Source organism: Apteryx rowi, unplaced genomic scaffold (genome assembly GCF_003343035.1).
Source record: "Apteryx rowi isolate R43461 unplaced genomic scaffold, aptRow1 scaffold_157, whole genome shotgun sequence".
Classification (NCBI taxonomy): Eukaryota; Metazoa; Chordata; class Aves; order Apterygiformes; family Apterygidae; genus Apteryx; species Apteryx rowi.
In genome coordinates, this window is record NW_020447830.1 from 1,081,169 (window position 1) to 1,105,601 (window position 24,433).

General features: G+C 42.0%; 3 protein-coding genes across 8 annotated transcripts in view; 2 read left to right on the plus strand and 1 right to left on the minus strand.

Annotated features, from left to right (window-relative positions):
- The window catches only part of TDRD6 (tudor domain containing 6), a 13,973-nt gene extending 1,092 nt beyond the window's left edge, over nt 1-12,881 (plus strand). Inside the window, exons 2-6 of the mRNA XM_026059386.1 lie at nt 26-6,632; nt 7,089-7,207; nt 8,386-8,475; nt 9,190-9,250; nt 11,132-12,881. Coding sequence (XP_025915171.1) covers nt 26-6,632; nt 7,089-7,207; nt 8,386-8,475; nt 9,190-9,250; nt 11,132-11,193 — 6,939 coding nt within the window. The 3' untranslated portion in view covers nt 11,194-12,881. The remainder of the gene's footprint in view (nt 1-25; nt 6,633-7,088; nt 7,208-8,385; nt 8,476-9,189; nt 9,251-11,131) is intronic.
- Nucleotides 12,333-24,433, minus strand: part of PLA2G7 (phospholipase A2 group VII) — a 20,502-nt gene continuing 8,401 nt past the window's right edge. For 2 of the 6 annotated variants that reach the window (XM_026059402.1, XM_026059404.1), the window contains exons 2-11: nt 22,363-22,487; nt 19,795-19,945; nt 19,049-19,142; nt 18,445-18,513; nt 17,676-17,823; nt 15,892-16,005; nt 15,527-15,618; nt 14,925-15,098; nt 14,086-14,234; nt 12,333-13,676 (exon numbers count right to left, since the gene is read on the minus strand). In XM_026059402.1, coding sequence (XP_025915187.1) covers nt 13,573-13,676; nt 14,086-14,234; nt 14,925-15,098; nt 15,527-15,618; nt 15,892-16,005; nt 17,676-17,823; nt 18,445-18,513; nt 19,049-19,142; nt 19,795-19,945; nt 22,363-22,461 — 1,194 coding nt within the window. In that variant the 5' untranslated portion in view covers nt 22,462-22,487 and the 3' untranslated portion in view covers nt 12,333-13,572. Of the gene's footprint in view, nt 13,677-14,085; nt 14,235-14,924; nt 15,099-15,526; nt 15,619-15,891; nt 16,006-17,675; nt 17,824-18,444; nt 18,514-19,048; nt 19,143-19,794; nt 19,946-22,362; nt 22,488-22,800; nt 22,987-23,018; nt 24,027-24,091; nt 24,151-24,433 lie in introns of those variants that run through there. The other 4 variants (XM_026059399.1, XM_026059398.1, XM_026059400.1 and 1 more) reach the window with 4 other exon arrangements.
- Nucleotides 24,248-24,433, plus strand: part of IMP3 (IMP3, U3 small nucleolar ribonucleoprotein) — an 857-nt gene continuing 671 nt past the window's right edge. Inside the window, exon 1 of the mRNA XM_026059405.1 lies at nt 24,248-24,433. This exon is cut by the window's right edge and continues 671 nt beyond it. Within this exon, the coding sequence (XP_025915190.1) occupies nt 24,271-24,433 (163 nt within the window). The 5' untranslated portion in view covers nt 24,248-24,270.

Below are 24,433 nucleotides of genomic sequence, written 5' to 3' on the forward strand. Positions count from 1 at the left end.
CTGCGCCGCGGACGCGCACCCGGAGGCGCCCGTCGTGCGGCTCTGGGGGCTGCTGGGCGAGCGCCGCGAGGACTACGCCCGCCTCCGCCGCGATGTCCAGGCCGCGGCGGGGCCGCGCCTGGCGGCCGCGCCGGACCCCACCGGACCAGCAGCCGGTGGAGCCGAGCTGTGCGCCGGGGAGCTGTGCCTGGTGGAGCTGGGGGGCCTCTGGCACCGCTGCCGCGTGGTGAGTTGCTGCGACCGGGAGTACCGCGTCTTCCTGCTCGATGAGGGCCGCACGGTGCCCGCGGCCGCCTATTACCTGGCACGGGGCCCTGAGGAGCTTTTCCGCCTGCCGCCTGAAGTGCTGGGCTGCGTCGTGGCTGACCTGGTGCTCTTTGGAGGTGGCAGGGCAGTGGCCTGTGGGGACCTGCTGGTCTCCACCTGCACAACGAGGGCTGTGGAGTTCCTTGGTTACCTGCACGGCAAGGAGGTGTCTGGCCTGGTGCGGGAAGTGATGATGCCGCAGCACCTCATAGTGCTTGAGCTGCCCCAGCTCGTGACTCAGATGCACCACCTGGGCCTGGCCAAGCAGGTCACCCCCAGTTGGTTCTGCCTGATGCTCAAGCACTGTCTGGCTCATGCCCACTTGCAGAACCAGGTCAAGCTGCAGCCTCCAGCTCATCCGCTCGTAACTTCTGCAGTGCCACAGCTCCTCCGTGTTTTCCCTTTGTATCAACCTGTGTCGCCTGCCTTGGATTACTTCTACCCGCAGCTTCAGCTGGGAGTGACAGAGCCTGTGCTAGTGACCCAGATCTCTGACCCGCACCACATGTATTGCCAGTTGCAGAGCCTGTCCCAGGAGATCCATCGCCTTTCTGATACCATGCACCAGCTTTATGATGGAGCCGCTTGGGAGCAGGATTTACTACCCAAACTGGGCTCGCCCTGTGCTGCCCGTGGCATTGGTGGCCACTGGTACCGAGCTCTCCTGCTGGAGGTTCTTGCTGGGGAGCAGGACCAACAAGTGGCCCAGGTGATCTTTGTGGACTATGGCAGGAAAGAGTTTGTGACAGCTGCTAACCTGCGCCTTTTGCCTGTTGAGTGTTTTCGCATGCCAGTGGTAACTTACCCGTGTGCCCTTCAGGGTATCTCGCATGGGGGTCATGGCTGGTCCCTATCCCAGATCAGCAAACTGAAAGCCTTGTTGTTAGGCAAGGGAGTGAATGCTCACATTGAAACTTTTAACTCCTTTGAACATCTCTATTATGTGAGCCTGTATGGTGAAGATGCCATGAACTTGAACAGTCTCTTTGGGGTGCAGGCTCACTGCCTGGCTAGCAGCCTTATGCAGGTCAGGCAAACCRAGACTCGGGAGCAGCTCGAAGTAGAATCCACAGCTGAAGATCTGGGGTTGCCACCAGGAGCACCTCCTGTTGCTTTAATGCAAAGACATTTGGTGTCTGTTCCTATAGTTGGCGTGCGTCTGAAGTTAGGCGCGTTCTATGATGCGCAGATCTCCCATCTCCGAGATCCATCTGAGTTCTGGCTGCTGCTCCAGGAGCATCACCAGCTCTTCAGCCAGCTTATGCAGAATATGTGGAATTTTTACTCCCAGGCCACAAACCCGGATGATGTTATACGGGACCTGCAGCCTGGATCCCTTTGTGCCAGCAGGAAAAATGGTGCCTTTCATCGAGCTGTAATCACCAGGGTACTGGACAGTGCTATAGAAATACATCTGGTGGACAGAGGCGATGTGGTAACTGTAGATGGTGGTGAGGTAAAAGAGCTGCTCCCTCAGTTCAGGGAGCTACCTGCGTTGGCTMTGAAGTGTTGTTTGGCAGGTACCTCTCCTCTGAGGGGCAGTTGGAGTGAAGAATCTGTGTCTGCATTCAGAAAGATTGTGCTGAATAAAGGATTAAGGATTCATGTTTTAGGCACACAGGGTGATAAATACGTGGTTGAAATTCTTGACCAATCCCAATTAGGAGAGAAAAGTGTAAGTAAAATCATGACCCAGGGARGATATGCTAAATACCAGAGGTCTGAAATACCTGAGACACTACAAAAATCATCTGATCAGGCTGCAAGGCCAGGTTCATCTGCAGGATGTGCTGGGGAGGAAAACCGAATAAATATGATGGAAAGACTTGGAGGAGAATCTGATCCAAAGAGAAATGATAGAGCATTAAATCCTTGTATGACTCTGGTCAAAGATGGTCCTGTTGCCATTCACAGTTCAAAGATTAGTGAATCTGTTCCTACTGAGAAAAAGTGTAAAGGCACGCAAAACCAGCCCTCCTCTCTTGCACAGAATTATCTGGAAATGAAGCCAGGTTCTTATGGAGGTCAATTAGAAGTTGGAAGTACAGTTAATGTAGTTGTATCATATGTTGAAAGTCCTGGTTATTTTTGGTGCCAATTAAGTAGAAATTGTCATGACCTTAAGATATTAATGGCCAAAATTCAGGAGTATTGTAAGAATTCATCTCACCCACACATCTGGCCAAATCCTGTATGCTTAGCCCAATACTCGGAGGATGAAAAATGGTACAGGGCTCTAATTGTTAGTGAAGTTACTTCTACAGAAAATGTAGAAGTGATATATGTTGACTATGGCAACAGAGAGTTGGTCTCGAGAACAAATCTCCGTTCAACTAATGAAAACTTTCTTAACCTAAAGGCTCAGGCTTTCAGGTGCAGCCTTTACAACTTAATCCAACCAAAAGGTCAGGATCCTTTTGTTTGGGATGAAAAAGCAATTCTGGCGTTTCAGGAGTTTGTTGATGCCTCATCGTGTCACTTGGAGCTGAAGTGTACAATATTTGCCTTGGCTTCGATAAACAATAAAGAGCTATTTAATATTGTGGACTTAATGACACCTTTTCAGAGTGCTTGCCAGTTTCTGATAGAAAGAGGTTTGGCTAGACCTTTATCACCTCAAAAACCTCTGGCATCCTCTGTTCAGCTTCATTCTTACTATTATTCTATGCATGATATCAAAATTGGGAGTGAGGAAGACATTTATATTACACATGTTGATGATCCATGGAAATTTTACTGCCAGCTTGCAAGATGTACGGATGTCTTGGCACAGCTTACAGAAAACATTGGTAATCTAAGTAAAATAGTGACTAGTTCAAAAACCTCGCAAAATTCTGGAAGCTTGTGCCTTGCAAGGTATACTGACAATCACTGGTATAGGGGAGTAGTTACAAAAACAAAACCTAATAAGGAAGTCTTCTTTGTGGATTTTGGGAACACAGAGCTGGTAAGGAAAGAAGATCTGCTTCCTATACCCAGTAGTGCTTATGATGTCTTGCTTTTGCCAATGCAGGCCATAAAGTGTTCTTTGTCTGATATGTCTACTGTTCCAAAAGAAGCTACAATGTGGTTTAAACAAGCTGTCTTAGAAAGGCAATTAAAGGCAATAGTGGTGGCAAAGGAATCTGATGGCAAACTGTTGATTGAGTTGTTTGATGGTAATACTCAAATTAATGCAAAACTGAAGGAGGGGTTAAGATTAACAAACAGTGCAGAGCTGTGTAGGCATGCAGAAAATGAAACTTCAGGCCCTAGAAACGCAGATGTGAAAGAGAGGAATGGGACTGCAGAATCATCATCTTTGTACTCAGGAAGGCCTCATGAAAGAAAAAAGCGGAGCCCTAGAGCCCGAAGAGGAGAAGGGAGTAGCAAAATGCACTTAAAACGAAAAGATATAAACCTCTTCCAGACTGTTACAAAGAGAGAACTGGCAGCTGAATTACTGGAGTCTGAAAAGCATGGCAATAATGAAGATGCTTTGTTACTAAATAAAGTGGAGAATAGAGACTGCTTTTCCCCTATCAAGAAAGATAAACCATCTTATGTTAAATCTGATACTGAAAGCCAGTGTATACCATTTAAAAACATATCTGATCTACCTCAGAAGAACATAGTGCSAGCTCTTAAAGTGCTAGTGTACATTTCTCATGTGAATGATCCTTCAGATTTTTATGTTCAACTGGTAAGTGACGAGTCTCAACTTAACAGTATTTCAGAAAGCTTAAACAGTAAGACAAGAGTGGAGAACCCTTGTGGACAACTCTTGCAAGCAGGAGACTTAATCAGTGCTGTTTATTCAGAAGACAGCTTATGGTATAGAGCTGTAGTAAGAGATAAGACTTCTGATAATTTGATTAGTGTACAATATATTGATTATGGTAATACTTCAGTAGTTAATGTTGGTCAAGTGTGTAGACTCCCTGAAGACTCATCATCTATTCCAGCAATAAGTATTCACTGCTTACTCRGTGGACTTAAATGTAAAAAACCTACAAACTGGGCAGAGAAAGCAATGCTTTGCTTCTCCCAGAGAACAAGTGAAGTTCAGATAACATGTGAATTTGTAGAGAAAGCTGAGGATAAATGGGAAGTTATTCTCAGTGACAGTCAAGGTATAATAACAGTGGATTTAGTTAATGAAAACCTCCCAAGTAGGGAAATATCTCATTCAACAGAAGTACTTGACAAAAGAGAAAACAGTGCTGAAGTGGTGAATGTGTGTGAGCCTTTGCCTCCTAATGAGCAAAATGAAACTTCCAATGTAAGTGGTTATAAATCATTTATCTGGAAGATACCAGAGGCAGGTCAAACAGTAAAAATTTATGTCACAGTAGTAAAAGGTCCTGAGTATTTTTGGAGTCAGGGTGCTGATACAGAAAACATAAAATACATAGAGGAGAAAATAAAGGAAGCTGAAAATCTTGGACTAAACTCTATGAATGATTGCAGATCTATTAAAACTGGCGATATTTGTATAGCAAAATACAGTGAAGATGGGAAGTACTACAGAGCAAAAGTCAGCAACATAAAAGGTGACAATTTAGTTGTTCAATATGTGGATTATGGAACTGAGGAAACTGTTGGCATGGAGATGGTCAGACAAATTCCAAGTGAATTGCTCAAAATACCTAATCAAGCATTTCCTTGCTGTCTGTCAGGATTTAATTCCTCAGAGGGCTCATGGCTTAGTGAAGCAGAAGATAAGTTCTACAGTATGACTGTAGAACTCTTATTAGAAGCTAAAGTAATAGAAAGTAGGGAAGATAAAGCTTCTGAAGTTCCTCTGTCTGTTGTCGAGCTGGAAACTTGTGGGAAGAGTATTAATGAAGAGATGAAATGTTTTTGGAAGGCCAATACAGGAACTGGTGACACAGCTTTCTTAAACCTTGAGAACCCTTTAAAGGAGAACATGGCGTCAAGTAATAATATGGATCTTTGTCTTGAAAAAGAAACTATAGCTACTTGTCAAGTACTGCAGGAAGAAGATAAAAGTGCTGTGCARGGTGCATTACTTCATTTGAACACACAGAAGTTACATCCAAGAGACATTCAGAACAATGTAGAAGCAAACATAACAGCGGAAGCTGTTGAAGAACATATGTCTGTGAAAGCTGATGATGAATGTAAAACAGCTGAACATCAAAACAGCTTTGATAAAGAGACCCCTCTATCTGAAAAAGAGAGTGATAATGATGTGTCGCTAGAACCAACACGATATTGTTCTTTGTGTGTTTTGGGGAGTGACACAAAAGCTGCAGAACAAGAGCTATCTGAAGTACCATTTGTAGAGGATGCTGAGCTGAAAGCAGAACCRATTGGCGCTGCTTCAGCAGTCAGTATTCTCCTGGAAGATAAACAAGAAAAGCTGCTAGGATGGCCATTGCTCCGGGTACAGCCCCCTTTGGGGGATGAAATAGGCTCGTTACTGGAACTGGAACAATTACAAATGCACTCTTCATATGATGATCTGAAAGAGTTCATATTGGAGCTAGAGTCGCTTTCAGTGCAGTCCTTGCTTGGTGAAAAAACAGAAGAGGCTTTGGAGTTAGAGTCACTTGAAATGCAGACAACTCCAGGCAGTGAAGCAAAAGAGAAAATGTTGGAGCTGGAATCACTTGAAGTGCCACGCTTGAATGATGAGACAGGGGAATTGGCAGCTCTGAAATCTTTCGAAATACCATCACCGCTTCATGAGAGAGAGAACTTGGTGCCTTCAGTTAGCGATGGAGCGAAGACCTTAGAATTATTCCCATCTGATGTACAACTTTCTTTGGAAGATAAGACGCAGGCACTGGAATTGGATTTGCCTGGGGTTCATGAAGTGGAAGCTATGCAAAATGATTGGATGGAAGTAGATCCTACCCTGATGTTGTCTTTGTTTGGTGGTGGAGCTGAGAAACAACTGGAACTAGAGACCTGTGACATGCAGTTAATGCTAGGTGCTGAAATTAAGCAGCTTCTCGAGTTGGTGCTGCCTGATGTGCAGCCTTCTCAGGAGGATGGAGATGAGGACTTGTTAGGGCTGGAACAGAGATTGTTGCAAACTTCTGCAAATAGCAGAAGTCAGTTTTCATTCCTTACAGCAGACTTGACGAATCAGAGGCCTGTTTGCACTGTAAAATCATGTGACTGCAAAATTGAGAAATGTAGGGAATGGCAAAAAAAGCAAGGTGGCAGTTCTGTGGAAGAATGGATGAAACAAGACTTGGCTGACTCATTTAAAGAACGTGGAAATAAACTTCTAAATGAGCAGTCCTTAGACTGTAAGCCTGTGGGTGAAGAAATAGGACAAAAGCAAAATGAAAACTTGGCTGACTGCTGTGCAGGTGAATTATCTGTTTTTTTGTTTCCTTTTGTTTTTTTAAAGGAGCTAGCTAACCAAAATGTAGTATACATTCAAACATGAAAATAACTTTTTTGGTGGGGAAAAACAGATTTTTATTCCCTAATACTCTATTAGGGCTTTAGTTTAGTCTTAACCTCAGCATTCATTGAAGGGCTGTGGACACCAGAATGTGTGTAGTGTCTCATGGGTAATGTGACAGTCTAATGGGCGATAATTTTACTTTGAGAAGTTAACAGTTTTATAAATGGAAAACTATTTCTAAACAAGAAATGCCTTTTCAGGACTGTTGAGGATGATAGCTTTTTAACTATCAAATGCAAGAAGCTTGGAAGGGGTAGGGAGGGGGAGTGGGAACAGGGTTGTGAGGCAGTTAAGTGTGCTTTTTTGTTTGTTTTTCCCCACCCCCTCTTTCACTGATATGTCATCGTTTTTGTAGAACACAGTGAGTATGCTTGTAATCTAAAGGGCTTTGCTGTCGGTTCCAAATGCATGGTGTGGACGTCTCTGAAGTGGTGCGAGGCTCGCATTTTGGAGGTATCTGAAAAAGGTACCAGGGTAAGTATGGTTTGAATGCTCTTTCTGCATTCATGAGAACTGGTCCTTTTTCTGTCTTCCTCCAAACCTGAATTATTTTGCAGAAGTTTGTTACTGAAATTAAAATACTTAGTATTGAAAATGCTGATTCTGGACCTCTAGACTACATAGAAACAGTTGCCTCATACTGAGTGGATACTATATGTCAACACTTCATACCTCATTCAGGTCTTATTCCCTTAAGCTGAGTGGAGAAAACCAGAGACAAATCTCTGTTTTAAGATGTATACTTCCCCCTGCCCCCACCATGTAGTTCTGTTATCTCTGCATTGCAGGTCAATGTTCTGCTGTGCAGCTTTATTACTGTTAAATGCCCATGACATCTGGTATCATTTTATTGGCACTTTGGAAAATTAGTCTTAGAGCAATAGAAGTTTAGGAAGAAACTTTAATTATAGTGTAACTTAYAATACACAATTTCAGTGAAAAATATATCTTTATTGAATGAGCGACTCTGTCAAGGTGACTGGAGGGAGTTAACTTTAATACTAATTGTAAGATAACGAGCTGCCTTCTACTGCTGTTCCCTAAGTTGTGGAATAAATAGGTAAATGAGAAATAAAACTCTCTTCAGGTACCTACTAATTTTTACTTATAAATATATATTTTATATATAGATATCACTTTTAAGTTATAATTTAAGGCTACAAATCCAAATGATCATTTCATAGAAGTAACTTTTTTTGAAGATTGAATGTCTGAGATCAGAAGCCAACTTTTTGGCTAATAGAGTTCCTTGAGTGTCTAAAGCTCAACCTAGCTACATTCAGTAGATGAGTGTTGGTGCTAATGCCCAAGTTAGGCATCAAATGTGTTTTCCAGCCTTAGTCTCCCCAGGTGCTTGGGTTAGGATCCTCTCAGTTTAAAAAGCCTTGAGCTGGGGTACTTTAGCAGGAACTGCATGTGAAATATTTGAACCTGATCCACAGAATCACATTTAGTAGTGATATTCAGCTTTGCTAACCGTTAGTTCTTACACATCTGTTCTTCCTTGGAATATCTGAGTTCAAAGCTTTCTCTAACCTAGTGAATCCTCAATTGTATTTTGCCCACTACTGTGTCATGTAGAGTGTGCGTTTACTGAGTGTATTTTCAGGATCCACAGTTGTGCTAGATATGAGTTGGCTCTGTCTGTACAGGTTTTGAATCTTTCCAGTGGCAGTGAGGAGATTGTGGATCCTGAGAATGTRTGGAATGGTATTCCTGATTGGGCTTGCAGACCATCTGAGGTATGGTGGTGTAGTAGCTGAGAACCGGGGGAAAGAAGGGGAAAGGAAAAAAACAGACTTTTAAAAAAGGCTTTCTGAGTTTATCTGTGATTAATGTGTCACCATGAGAATAGAAGGGCAAAGTATTTCTCTTTTAGAGAACAAAAGACAACATGACCTCTTAAAGATTTATATAAGCCAATAAAACTGTCAGCCATTTGGACTATGGACAGTGAATGCAGTCTAGGGATAGTTTAGTGAACAGTGCTTGAATGAAGAAATGTTACTGGAAGACTATTTTTAATCAAGAATTTTAGAATAATGCTGAGATGCATGAATTCTCACAAATCATGCTAGCAGAATATGTAACTGGTCCATTTTGAAAAGTATTTCCTAATTACTTAGTAATAGAAGTAATAATGAGGTTTTGAAGCRTTGTTCATGAAGCACAAAGCAATGAAGAATTCGTGTCTAGAATCTAAAACTCAGTTGATGAGCCATGTTACTGAAGATGATAGCAGAATGAATTTCCAGTTCATTATTTATGTATAACTTTTGCCTGGAAGCAAAAAAGGGAAAAGGCATCTGTAGTGAGTTATAGCAGGACAACAGTGCTGAGTAAGAGTCCAGCAGTGCTGATGTAACAAGTTAGTCTAGCATTTAGAGAAATGCATCAACAGAAAACTATTTTGGCAATTGTGCCTGCAGTTCCTAACAGAATCCCCCTTTGTTTAGGCAGTTACCCATGCACCAGATACCTTACCAGAGTCCTTACTAAAGGAGTCAGTACTTCAAGGTAAGACTACCTTAAATCTACCAAAGGGCTTGCGTACTCAGTCTTTGGATGCATTTTAATTTTCCAGTAAATACTTTATTTTAGAAAATTCATTTGAAATGCCTTTTATTGATTGTGTATTTTTCTAATTAATACTGTGTCTATAATTTCTTTTAGTGACTTTAGTTCATATACTATCACAGCTTAACAGTGATTATAGGTGATGAAAACTGCTGTTGTGTCTTGAGTAGAAATCAGTTTAGCATGTATTTATTCAACCTAGTGCATTGAGCCCTGTGGACAAGCTGGAGAGGTATGCTCAGAGTATAGGTTCTGGTAGGACTTTGGGCATGGGCAGCCACCATAATGCTTCCCCCTGCACGTGCGTGCTCGCTCGCTCTTCTGAGACATGACTGGCTGCTGGACAGAAATGTTAAGGATTGCAGTTTTGGACTTGAATGCCCAAATCCCTAAGTGGATCATGGTCTCTGACTCTAAAACTGAAATAACACCATCTTAATTGTTGCAAAGATAGTTTGTGAATAGTGCGTGTAAATCTTTAATACTACTTGGAACTTTGAAGTGTTACTGAAGAACCCAAGTATCTATTCTGTGTACCAGCAAAGCCAGTAGAGGCTTTTTTTTGGTTATGCAATATTCATATAATGTGTAGAACCATAAAGTAGTTGAGTTTAGAAGGGACTTCTGGAGGTCATTTAGTCCAACCTGCTACCCCAAGCAGGGTCAGCTAGACCAGGCTGCTCAGAGCCATGTCCAGTCAGGTTTTAAATATCTCCGAGGCTGGAGACTCCACAACCTCTCTGGGCAACCTCTTCCAGCGTTGGCCTGAAGGAGACTGAATTAACATTATATAATAGTAGCATTTGCATTTTCAGTGACTGGACTGGTAACTGTATTTACATACAGCTGTGCTAAAAGCTCTCTAGTTTATGGATAGCAAATAATGAAGCCTGCAACTGATAACTATTTTTTGCTTGACAGCTAAGTAGATCATAGAACTTTTTAAAAATGTTAAAATGGAGATCCTGTAAATCCTCCCTGTACTGTGTCACTTTTGAGGTAACACCTTTCATTGTGCACAAAAACTCTGCAAGAAAATACATGCAACTTGCAAGTACACAGCAAATACGTATTGGTTAATAAACATAGTAGGTAGCCTACTAGCATTTTAGTCCTGGCTAAATGTTAATACAGTCACTACTCTGATGTAAAAACTGCTGAGACTCTGCTCACCAGACAGTTGTACCAGTCAGGTGGGGAAGTGTGTGCCTTTGTTTCTCCTTAATGCACGGTGGTTCTTGATCTTGCTGTTTCTGTTTTCAAATATATATATTTTGTGGTTCTTATACCACTTCAGTATTTTTTCCTCTTGAGTTTCTAACTGTTGCTGTCTAAATTCAACCTCTGTCTGTTCTTAAAAACTCTGTGTATTTTTTTAAACCTTATGCACCCTCTCAGCAAGTCTTTCATAGTAAACATGAGCTGAAGTCACGCACCCTTGTTGTACAAACTGAATTTTGCTGAACACTTGGGCCATTGGCTGTAAAGACAGTTTAAACAGAATATATTCAGTCCACAGAATGCAAAAAACCTCCTTCAGTGGCTCACATTAAGCCTGCTGGGGGATGGAATGGCTTAACTCAAAACTAGCATCTGGGAACAGTGCTCGCTTAATCTGCTTGGGCAGTTTGATTATTTCAACTGTCTTGCAGTTGTTTTTCATTATACAATAACTTTTCAGAAATGTAGTCTTTAATATGGTCCAGGATGTAGATAAGCCTGAAGTTTTGTAGAGCTGTATAGAGCTATTTTGAGATATCAATGCATTTGTATATGCTTCTAGAAACACCTTGATGGGTGTAATCTTTTTATTCTTTCTAGAAAAGCAAACYGGCTGCAGTTCAGATTTAGCTGAAGATCCTTGTGTCCTCCAGCATTCCTGAAACTTGAGTGACATTACGTGTCCACCAGTATGCTGAACAAGTACCCATGTGCACAAACTTTCCCAGGAATGTCTTTTTGAGAGAGCAAGAATATAAGCAAATAACTTTCTGAATGTTTCTTTTACATAATTGAACAAATGCCTGTCACTACCATACTTCTCTGTCAAAGAATAGTGCTTGTTGGTAGACCATTTTGTTGTCAGCTTGGCATCTTAACAAAGCTGCCCTTTCTTTACTTAAATAAGAATGTGCAGCCTTTGACTGGCATTTCTTACTGAACCTTTGTGTGCACTAACTTGTACTGAGCTGTCAGTGGGCTTTCCTTGAACAAAGGTTTCTTGTGAGCTACTGTATAGGCTACTGTGTTACACTACTGCTTACTGATGTTCACTTTCTGAAAAGTTGTGTTTAAAATAGTGGCTTTTTTCTTTTTTTTTTAACAAAAGCTGAGGGTATATATTTTTTTTCTCTTGGGGAACAAAGTTATTTTGGTTTGAAGTCTTAAATTTGGTGCTCTCATTAAGCAATGGAAGAAGCTGGAATAAAGCTTGTGCTGGGAAATGCTGTCCTTTTTCCTTTTTTTTTTTATTAATGACTCTTTCCCTTTCTGTATGCGTATGTCCATATGCTGTGTGCATACAGAATGTCTTCAGCTKTACTGCTGTTAGTTGTAGCTATGCATATCTTGCAGTTACCAGTTCTGTTTTGACCCTAAGCAGTCCTCTAGAGCACTGTCAGCTGTGTGGACTCCTTTGAAACACCCCACAATAGTGTTTTTATGACATGTCCTTAACTGTGCTAACTAAAACCTTTCCTGTAAATATGAAGCAGAACTGGTAAAACAGTTCTGCTGCATGCATAGTGTGGTAGGGACCTCTCCCTAAACAGCTGCAGCTGTTCATACCTTTTGTTCTCCTCTTCTTCCTCCACATGAGGAAAAGGGATTTTTATTGGTAGGAGAGTCCTGTTGCATGCTACTACATACTATAGGTTCTTCCCTCTTTTGGAGAGCTACAGACTTAAGAATTCCAGGTCTCTGACATGATAGTCTTCCTTAGTATCACAGATCTCAACTGCTACTGCTTATTCCATAAGAAACACTTGCAAATTTTGGCTCTCTTAGAGACAAGACACGGTGGTGGGCTGGAAAGAATTTAATTAAGAAACTAAATTCTGAAAAACAGACCTTAGAGGTTGTTGTAGTCTCATGTTAAGATCACCAGATTATATAAATAATTCATTACATTAACTTAGGTTAACTGTGTTGCTTGTTCCAGTTCTATTATTGTCTGTAACCTTACTTTGAAGCAAATAGGCTACAGTTAGATGTAGTTTCCCCCTTTTGCCATGCTTATTCACTTAACAGCCCTTCTTCATCCTGGCAGCTTCAAAGAATCTCATTCCAAGAACCAGAGCCTTGCTTTAGCTATTAGCAAAGCCAACTCCTCCTGCTTCACATAGCTAGAGACAGCAGTGCTAATACCTTAACTAGGGATAAGGATGTGGAGCATTATAACATCAAGGTGGTCAAGCAATCTGCCTGGGGCATCACATAGCCCTTTTTAATAGGAACAGTAGAAGTGAGGAATGTCTCTTCCATACTGCCTACAGTAGTATTGCTGACACTAGAGAGACTAACCAGGAGTGCCCTGCTTAAAGCTCTGGTCTAAAGAAAATTATGGTAGCTACAACAGGACTGGCCATTCTAGCAGCTTTTGGAAGGGAAACACTCTGAGTATAGCAGTAAACCCAGATCTTGAAAATGAAGGTGGAGTAAGTTCATATGAAAAGTTGTATGTCAGAACAGAAACTCCCTTCTCTCTTATCTTAAACTATATTCTCTGGCTTTCATTGTGACTTTTATGATGGCAGTTTTGGAGAGCGTCTTCCACTAGCAGATCACTAGCTAGAAGGAGCAAAAAACTGCTCTTACTCGCATTTGTTGCCAGAGCATAGCTGAAATACTTCAGGTAGTTTGAAGAAAGTTTTTCATTTGTTACTGAACTGCAAAAAAGGCTTGCTGGATGCAAATTGATTTGAGCTTGGCTTTAGTTGAATTCCTTGATGCTTAACCTATCTTTGTAAACTTGGTTTTAAGTCAAAACCAGAAAGAATGTTTAAGTTGCCACCTGAAGTGACTTTTTTCCAGCTTCCTAGAAAGCAGAGGTTATCCTATTACGGTATTTCAAAGAATTCCATTAATTCATCTGAATTAAAAGCCTTTTTACATTTTGACAGTGTAGCCTGATGCTTTTTTGTTGTTGTTGTTGTTCCACGCCCCAAAAGCTGTGTAGGTGACTAACGCTATCCTATATCACAGTAATATCTGGTCAGCATTAGTGTCATGATGTCCATGGTATTTACAAGCTTTTGTATCAGCTATTCGGGTTGAGCTGGAGACAAATCAATATTGGTGCCAGGAATAACATTGGGTCCTATGCCATCCACAAGAGAATCCCACTTAYTGAAATCTTTCTTCAGACCTATAAAATATGGGAGGGAAAAAAAAAAAGAAATGGGTTAAGGAGTCAAATTCTTATAAAGGTGCACCTTAAATCAGATTATAGGACTGGATTATTGAAGGGTTTTTTATTTCATCTTTGTAAATGAAACAACTCARAGTATGGGAACATTGTTTTATGCATGGAAACTGATATTCCTGTTCTTACATATTAAAACAAATATACTAAAACTCAAATGTTCCTCTTCTGAGTCACTTAGATTACAGAAGCAACTTTAACAAACCTCTAGAACAAGAACAGGAATTGGGTGGTGGTTCTTAAACTCTTCTGCAATACTCATTTTCAATCTTGTTCTAAACAGAATGATTATATAAAAAGTTTCACAATAATTAAGCATTGAGTCACTCCATACTTAAACACAGATACTTACTCAAATGTTTCTGCAGGAAGGCTAATGAAGCATGATTGCTAATATCAATAGCTTCATTTGGATCTATTTCTCCTTTTAATTTGAAAAATCTTCCAATGAGTTCTCCACTCACAAAGGTGAAGTCAGGAAAGCTCTGATGTACTGACCCTCTGCAAACAGAAAATGTTTAACAGCCTCATAAGAATAGAGTCTTCTGATTAAAAGATGACGTGTTGCAAAGTCGTCTTCAAAGACAGTCACGCATCTTATACCTGTATTTTCTAACAGGTAGAATAAAGCAGGTTAATCTCAGGAGCATGCAAGAGTAGCAATAAACTCTGTCCTAACCACAGAAGGGAGGCAGGTTTTGTACATGCTGCTGTAAGTCACTAGAACTGCAGCAGTGATAGAAGAGTAGGCTTGACAAAACTTCAGGATCATCAAGTTGCCTCTCTATTGTGAGTACAGGTGGATTATATGGGAGTCCATTCCCTGTAAGCTGTGCTTTTACTAGTTGAGTGCACAGCTGCACCCAAAGTGTATTTAAAGTGTTCAAACAGAGATGATGCATGAGGTTCAGAGTGAAACTTGTGCCACAGGGCAGGGATGTACACCTTGGAGTATCCTAAACTTGGGGTTACTGGCTGCTCTGGGATAGGTGTCTGTCTCTACTGTTGGAGACATATTACCATCTAATTAAAACATGCAGTGAAAGCCTGGGCCTCAAGATAGCAATGACTGCATTCCTTCCATGCAGGTATATGCAATTGCTTGCCTGAACAGCTCCAACAAGAGAGCAGGTTTTGTATGCAGAGATTTGTCTCCAACCAGAAGACAAAGGATGGATTCCTGATACTTACTTGATAGTGATCATTTTCTTGTTTGTATCATTGAAGCCAAGCTTCTTCATCTTTAAGATGTTATCAGCCCACTGGAATTTTTCAGAGTTGATAAAAAGCAGTGGTTGTTGAACGCTGTTCTGGTAAATGTCATCACCTACTGGAAGCATCCAAGCATCCAGTGCAATGCCACACCTGTCAAAAAACAACTTCTGGATATTGTCACAGAGGTAGAAAGCTTTGTATGGAAGCTTTGATTTGCAGCAAACGTGGGAAAGAGAAACTGTGTATCTAGGACACTGAACAGGAAGATGGGTTTGTTTCAAAATGATTTCTAATCTGGGGGAAGAGTAGCCCATCATTTCATTTGCTGGTCTCCACTACCAGCTGCAGCTGGGCACTGGAGCTTCTGCAGGGTCCCATAGTATCATGATAAAACATGATACAGCTATGTTCTAGTTCCCAGGCTTCAAAGAAACATGAGTTGAGAAAACGGTACATGGCAAACAAAACTTTTCTTCAAGAGCTAATGAGTGGTCGAGGGATCTTAGGTAAGGCCCTTTCCCCTCCGCCCCCAACCTCTCAAGTGCCAAACGTCCCTTGCCTTTGTTTTACATACTTACCTGAATCTAATTTCTTTGCTGAGACTCTCTATAACTGTAGCACCACCAAAAGAGTGTCCCATCACAGCTATTCTGCTAGTATCAACAGAATCCTGTCAAAAAAATCCAGATGCTATAAGAGACTTTCTTTCCCAATCTTTTCTTTGTGGAGTAGTTTTTTAGACACCAGACACTACTGAAGTAGGAAGAGCATGATTCCAGCTTTTACCAATCTATCTATCCAGCTTGAGGTGACCTGAAAATATGTTTATAAATCTAAAGTGTGATCTTCAGAACAGTATACAGGAACCAGTTTAGAAACGTAAGAGGGAAACCAGAAACATTATTAGGCTTTTAACAAAATGAAATCACTGCCTTTCACTCACCTTTAAGAGATTCCAGTCAAAGTTTGAATTAAGCACATTCATTACTTCCTCTCCTGAATTAATTTCAAGAATTACATTGAGGGCTTTGATACACTCCTGTGCTCTCTGTTGCACCTAGGGAGAGAGAGAAGATAGGACAGAGCAGTGGAATTACCAGACTAAACTTGCAGGTCCTTTGGACACAAGATTAGTCTGATTTTTTTCCCTAAGTTACAGATATGGTAAGTACTATACCAAAGCATAGCCTTGATCTGTATAACGGAACTCTGTCAAGTTTTGATAAACAGCAAAGCTGACTTTTGGTGGTCAAAGAGATTAAGCTGATCTTTTCCTACACAAGGAGGAATTTATATCCATGGCATATGCCAAAGACCTTCAGCTCCTTCATCCTGTCACTAACAGGTTGTGGGGATGTGCCAAGGCATCGCTTACATGTAAGCAAGGAAAGCTGACTTGCGGCTCCCCCTTGTGCTCACTTCGATGAGCAAACGTCATTATACCACTTAATAGCTTTGAAACTGTCTTTACACTGGATAAACCCAAAATAATCTGTCTCAAGGCCCTTACTGTTCTATGTACATATGCATTCTTGAAAACTGCAGAAGAGCTGTTGCAAATACTGGTTTTAAATGGTCAGTATAAGAAGTGGTGTTGATTTTGAGATTTTATTAAAAAGAAAAGCTTCAAAAAGAATCAAAGAACAGTAGTGTTCTAGGCGATCCACAGAGCATAGACAGCCAGCAAAATGTCTGTTCATCACTGAAGTTCAAGTAAATCTCTCAAAAAACCTCTTCACTTTCACCAGTAAAATTTCCAGGCAACAGCTCCTGTAGGCTATTTACAAGCTCGAACATTATGTATTTAGGCTCGTAAGTAGGATGTTGCATGGACACAGGAAAGGTCGCTTGTACTGGTGTCTGTATGGCCCAGTGAGATAAAAAGAAACACTCCGCTGGCTTTTGCTGGGCTTGGATTGGGTGGAAAAAACCACTCCCATATTTCAAAGGGCAAGTCTATGCTTGGAAGAGCTTGTCAGTATAGCCCTATCATGTCTAGTATGGATGCTGCATATAATCAGCAAGTCTGCATTTGTTTACATTGCTATAAACTGGATTAAAGTGTATTGAAGATAATGCAGCAGTCATTCCCCTTTGAGCAGAAATGATTCACCCTGCTATGCAACAGTAAACAAAATAAAAGCTAAAGCAAGCCCAAGGCCACACAAACATTTGAATTCAACTCTCTGTCACTTAAAGAASAACATGTCACACAAAGAAGAACCAGCCAGAGCTGACTAAGCATGACACTGCAACCTCACAGGAAAGCTTCACTGAGGAAGCAGTTTATGCTGTGAAGAAAGCTGTTGTTGGCTTTCGCATTTTCAGGACTATAGGGCTTTTGTGCGTTTTTATATATCCACTGAGTCAGGTTAAAGAAGTACTTGGCTTCAATATAGAGTTCACCTTCTACATGGAAGAACCTCCCTGCCCAAATATTCCAATATTCCCACGTACAAGCTACTTCATTCCTTGCAAATCCACCTGTATATTTGGCCAACATCCCTCTCCATGAGCAAAATGAATAGTAACTCCATCTGCACTCAGGGCTTTTGCCACTACAACTTCATCAATTGCAAATCATACCCAACAGTGCTTTTGACCCACAGCTATGCTGACAGTAGACTTCAAGACCTAGCCAAAAGGAGAGACTGTCCTAGCTTTCATCAGTCCTAAATACATGCCGTTCCTGCCTCGCTTCCTAGAGGACAGGTCTGTGAGGAGTACCTGTCTGTGACGCAAAGAACGTTCTTCCTCTCCAGACTTTAGTTTCCTGTAGTAGATCCACTCCTTCTCCATGTTCGATGTAGACTCTTCCTGTGGCTCAGAAACAGACTTTCTTTTACAGTAATATGTTGCTGAAGCTGATTCATCTCTGTAATACAGACAAAAGGTTATTTCTGAAGATATATTCCATTTGGTTTGGGAGAAGTCATTCGAAGTTTTATACTTATCTCAAGAAATGCAGGCTCCCACTTTAGTGCTACTGCAGTTATAACTGATGTAGATAAGAGATTCTAAATAAGGAATTAACCCTACCAAAAGTCCCACAACCTTTCTATCCTCCAGGTTCTAATAATAGAGAGAAAAATAGTATGCTTTAAGAATGACAAATGATATTGTCACACATTTCAGTCTTGTTAACTCTTCACTCGCTCATCAGATATCTACCACAAGTCTTTTCAGTCAGGGACTTCAAATTCATTTCCCTTTGTTTAGCGAAGAGTTGAACTACAGAAATACAGGGGAGTTTGAAGGATATATTAGTTTTGCTTTTTTTTTTTTTTAATGTACTTTACAACACATAACATCCTATTCTGCCTCTTCTTAATTAAGGCCATTGTTGAGAAAAATCAACCCTCTAGTCAAACCAAGTATTTTTTAAACACGAGATCTCAGACTTTGCTGACAGTTTCTAACAAGATGAAATCACAGCAGTGAAACAGTATGAAAAAGTTTGTTTCAATTAAAACTCAAAAGTATGCAGTATACATACCTGTGCTCCACAGCAGCAACTATAAAACCTTGAGAAGCCATCTCAATGCAAATAGCAGAATAGATAGTCCTGCAATCAAAACCACACTCTGGTTATACACATGACATAATTATTTTTACATGGCTCCTTAAACATTGACTAAGCCACATATGTGCTAGCTGTATTTCAGTATTTCTTGTTTTATTTTGCCGGCCGGTAGAGCACGCTTTTGTATGTCAGTCACCTAAGTGTCTTCTAAGTTCCACAATACCTTGTTACTATCTCAGTACCTGTTTAGAAGAAAAAATGTTAACGATTAAAAAAGTAGCACATTGGTGCTTTGCATCTTCAAAGACCCAAATATTAACTAGCTAATATTCACAGTAAATACTTCCATCCCTAAAAAAAAAGAGAGAAATAGAAATCAGTAAACCAAAGCCTCTGCTTCCATTTGCTGGCATTGATTGCAGTGGAGGCATACTGATACTGAGCAGCCTGCTCTCAAAATCTGTTTTAACTCTATGGGGATCTAACCCCCTCTGCTGAAAAGCTGTTCAGTACCATTCTTGGAAGCTGTTATCTTCATAGACAACAAAAATAGTTTGGCAGCAAACTGCAGAATTACCGAAAAGCTCCGAGTCCATGGGAAAAAACGAGGAGCGGGTATTTTTCTCCAGACTTGAAAGCAGCATTTGATTTTGCAGGACAGGTCACTGAACCTAGATAAAAAAACAAAACATGTCATTATTACCTACATGAGAAAAAACATTTGTTTTTTTGGGAAGAGATCRCAAGAGTTTTTCTCACCACAGTGGTGACCACTGATCTCAGGTCATCTGAAGAGTAAGTTACCAAATCTTAAAATGCAGAAGGCAAATGGGGATCTTATTCTATGAATACTTTTTACTTGGCAGAAGACACTTTCTTTCTCCTCCTCCTCCAGTCCACATCCTAGCACAAGGCCTATGTATCTTTCAAACCCTAAGAGAACAGATTTTCAAGAATTGTTAGGCATCTGAGTCTGGTTGATATTCGGAGTTTAATATCTATCTGACCTTTGTACATTTGCAAATTTCTCTGTGGGATTTAAATCCTGCCCCAGTGGATCCTGCCACTTACCCACACTCTGACTACAGCAAATCTCCCAGACTCTGATAGTTACAGCAGTCAGGGACTGCTGGTCTGCCTGAGGAGCTGGGTCACATTCGATATTGAGCCTTGCTACACAAACCCTTCCCAAACACGGTTCTTCAGGAAAAACTACCTTGTAGTTCTGCAGCAATAACATACTGCTCACACAGCAGTGAGGCCACTAACCTGCCTATAGCTCATACCCTCTCACTAGTCAATAAAAATATAAACCAGTCATACCAACATAGTATTGGAAAAGCCTTTCTCCCACAATTCGGTACATATTAAGAAAGTCAGAAAGTCCATGATAATATTCTTTATCTGGAATCCATGGTGCCTCTTCATTTTCTGTGGCATTGCATGATGGATAATACAGGCGCAAGAAACTTCCCTGGGATTAAAAAAAAATGTTTTTTTTAATGTATTGCAGAGAAAAAGGAAGACAAAAACATCTATGACAAAGGATTAAGATGTAAGAAAGACAGCTCAAGATGTAAGAGAATCTCATGAGAAAATTTTTATCCAATACAGGCTTTGATGCCAACCCTATGTTACTATCTTTTTGTGCCTGCAGTGAACCAAAGTAGTATGATTGTTGGCATCCATGTAGAGATGCACATGACTTCTAGGTTAACCTATGGCTAATTCAAAACTCTCCATTTAATTGATGTATTAATTACAAACATTCACTACCTCTGCTCTATTTCTTTCTGCATCTTGCTGAATCTTTTCCTCTGTCTTCCTTACTATGCCTCCCTTACGTCTGATGACACAGTTCACTCAATTTAACAGTCCACTGTCTCCATCCTGTAAGCTCTCATTGCTTTCTTTGCATCAGTGGGTCTCTTGGATCCCTTACTGAGCCAATTCAGCTTGCTAAACAGGGGAAAAAGTTAACTAAACCCCCTAGAAGTACAGTTTTCCATCAGGTTAGCACGACAGATTTTACTTGGAGACTAGTTTCTGGAAGTGTGGTCCAGTAGACAAGATGTGGGAAGAGTCAGAGGCATGGTCTCAACTCCTGTGCACACGGAATAAATTCATGGTCAGTGTTCCTGTCTAAACTAAGCAAAAGGATATTTCTGTTGTCAGTAAAGCACTTTGACAGTTGCACAGCAAAGCAATGTAATACATTCTTTTCCCTCCAGCCTCTTCTTGTCAGGATGTTTACGGGTCTGTAGCAGTCTGTCTCTCTAAATACAATTTTATTACCAGCGGTTTATCTGTCTCCATTTCCTATTATGGGTTTCAGTCTCCTCTTTCTGTCCATATTCCAGGTCTTCTTGTAAACCAAGCAAGCTTTCCACAATCAAGTGGACTCTCCATTCCCCCTTACCAGTATTTTTTCTACATGGACCACAACAATGTACCAACGTGCAGAGCATAAAGGAGATCTCGCAGCAGATGAAGTGTGTGTAATTTGCATTCTTACTTCCTGGTTTGCAAGGGAATTTGCAACACACGATTTGAAATCACTTTCTGGCTCTAACTGTTTTTTGGTTTAAGGAAATTAACTCTAAAACTGCAGACAAGGCAAGAAGGTCAAAAAGAACAATACTTAAAATAAGCTTTGGAATAAAGTCAGGTTCCTCAAATACTAGTTTATCAGTCTCATACACAATGCGTACCAAAAGCTTGTTTAATGAACCTTGTGTCCATTAACAAACTTAAATCAGTCCTTGCCACAAAGACCCTTAAGGAAGAAAGCATAAAACCTTTATCCATGCTGGTAATTATATTATCTTGATCCCAGAATAGTCCCTGTGAATTTCTCCAGGTGACTAGCTGGAAGGAAAAGAGCTTCATCATATATCTCTTACAGAACTGTAATTATGCGGATTCTCTATCTAATGAAAACCCATGGCCTGATTTCAGAGAGAGACTAATCATTTCTTTGTGCTCATACAAAGTAAGCACAGGAGAGCAGAGAAAAACATACAAATAACCACTGCAAACCAATCGCAAATTCCACTATACCTAGCTAGCCTGAGGAGTAAAACCACAGTGCAAATGCAGCAGTGTTCTCGTAGGAAGATGAAGAAGCAAAAGAATTTGAAATGGAAACCCATAAGCAAGCTCATTAGCTAGCTATTACTTTTCCCATCTTCTTGTCATGGTGCCTCCCCCTTACGGCACTAASCAATAGCAGAATTAACATTCTGCTCTTTTACAGGTAGTTACCATTTCCCTAAGACATCTCACATTTTACCCTGCAGCTCAAACACTGCGTATTCTCTTTACCCAGCCCTGACAAATCCTGTTAGGATCTTTGTGATGAGAATAGCTAAAATCATGGAAATTGGGTACAGAGTCTCCCTGGGAGCCAAATGAAGAAGGGAGCTCTGCAGTAGATGTGAGGAACCCCCTGGGTCCCAAGAGGACATGGTTTCTCTGTAGTATCTTGCCTGGGGAAATCATAAGGCACAGATAGTAGGGGAGGGAGGAAGCAACTTTCATGCTACATCTACGCTTGTAAATTAACCAAGCCAGGGAATGTTCCTGGGCATCAGAATTTGATAAACTGAACTGTTAAATAGTCAGACTGGTCCATGGCCTGCCTCCGCCATGAGTCAGGCTGCCACGCTCTCAGTCAGTTCCTGGAGACATGCTGTTTCCTGAACTGTGCCCAGTACACGTCCTGCTTTGGGATGTTGAGCAGGGAAAGCACGCTTAGCTGTGTGAGCATGAATCATGTAGGGCCTCTGCAAACAAACAAGGCCTCCTGTTTAATTCATCTGTGAAACTACAAAAAGTTGTCAATCCAATGGTATGGCTTAAATCAAAAGGAGGAAGAACTGACTGCTTTACCTCAGCTGCATTTTCAGTCATCAGGTCTGTACATCCAACAGAGTGCGGTCCTTTTCCTTCAGGGATCCTATAAAACTTCTCGGTGTTGCTGCTCCCCATTTCTTTTGGCACCTTAACTGACAAACCTGGGGAAAAATACAAATCAAGAGACTTCAGTGGCCTTTCTGACATTTGTGATCGTATCACTTACACTGAAAAAAATGCAGTGCACTAAAGGTCCAGACTAGGAAGGTCAAAGGTTTATGAGAAGCAGAGATCTGAAAGCTTGAGTAATCCAATCTGACTTGCTCCGTGAAAGAATTTCCTAAATCCCGAGGATCACACAGCACACTGCTCTTGAAAATGCATCAAACAGAAAGGCTTTTGGTCTCAATACCCTGGAAAAAATCAAACTCAAGTGATTACACTCAACCCACTTCCATTCTCTCAGAGTTTCACCTGGAGGTTTTCTTCAGTCTGTCTCCCAAATGATTCTGCAGCATTAACAGGCCTGTCCTGCCATGACACAATGGTGTAAGGAATTATGTTTTCAGATCCTTTATTTTAAGTGTGCATTGCTCAGCAGATAAAAATTGCCTGTATTTAGAGTCCTTTTGTCCTTATAAAAAACAGAACTTTAGACACTGGGGGCCTTTTGGAGTTTTTAATGCACTTACTTTAATAAAAAGTTACAAATCTTTCCAAATCTCTGGGCTCTGGCTAGCTTAGGATGGCGTCAACAGGGAGGAAATGCTTGTCTAAGGATCCAGCGGCGGCACTGAGGAGATCACGTCGCTGTGGTGCACAGCAGCAGCGATCTCACTTAGACACAAACAGGGAAGCACAAGGCTGAGAGCAGCGGGTTTCAGATGTGAAGACAGTTCCCTCTCAGCCAGGCTACCAGCTAAAGCTGCTCCTCATATGAATGGCGCAGAGGGAAGTTTTTGCAACCCCCTGGTAAACAGAACTGGTTTACACATCTGGTGGAGAAGGATCCCATGCAAAAGGTCAACAAAATTCTGCAGCCGTTTTTCCAAGAGGCACAAGGAAACCTGGACTTGATCACTGGAGAGAAAAGGAACAGCAGAAGAGTCGTGGAAGAGTGCAGAAGAGGCTGGTGGAAAGGACTAACCATCCCCGACACACACCTTGGAGTCACGCTTCTAAACTGCCTCAAATGCTCCAGTCTCACCCTGGGACAGGCAGAGGGAAGCAGTTACTGTCTGGACAGAAGGGTGAAGATGCTCTTTCCCACAGTAGCCAGAAGATGTAGAAGTGGCCCCTGCGACTCGCTCTTGCAGCCAGGATGGGTTTTACCTGCCATCGCTTTGCTTCCTAATAATGCTGCTGGGATGGCGTGACAGCCCGATCCGAGGCTCGACCCTAAAATCCAGCTGCGCTGCACGAGATCAGACTGGGGGTGAAGCTCCGTGGTCTGAGCGCCTGAGAGYGGTCCAGAAAGCGCCCGCTCCCCCAGTAATCCCCTGACACTAGGCGCTCCTCGTCCGGTCCGTGAGTTTCCGAGATGCCCCACTCCTACGAGAGCTTCGCCGCCTTTGGGAGGCCGCGGCCGCACTGCYGCGGGGTTTGACCTTTGCGGCGCGCCGCTGCCTCCAGTTCAGCAATCACGGCCCATCTGCTTAAAATAAATTAATTAATTAAAAATAATAAAAAAGCAAAAAAAACCCCAGGGTGGCATTATGTGAGACGGCGCAGCAGCAGGGGCGGCCCCAGCCGAGCAAGCCGATACCTGCCTGCGGCGCGCTGCGGGCGGAGCGGCGCCGCTCGCCGCGGCGGCACCCGCGGCCCCTGTGCGCTCGGCGCGGCGGGAGGCGGCTGCGGCGCCGGGGCGGGCGGACCGACGGACGGACGGACGGGCAGCGCTCCTCCTCCTCCGGAAGAGGCGGCGCAGCGCGGCGCGGCGGCAAGATGGTGCGGAAGCTCAAGTACCACGAGCAGAAGCTGCTGAAGCGGCTGGAGCTGGTGAGCTGGGAGGCGGCGGCGGGCAGCCTGGCGGAGGCGCGGGCGCTGCGGCGCTACCGCGTGGGCCGGCGCGAGGACTACGCGCGCTACAAGGCGCTGAGCCGCGCCG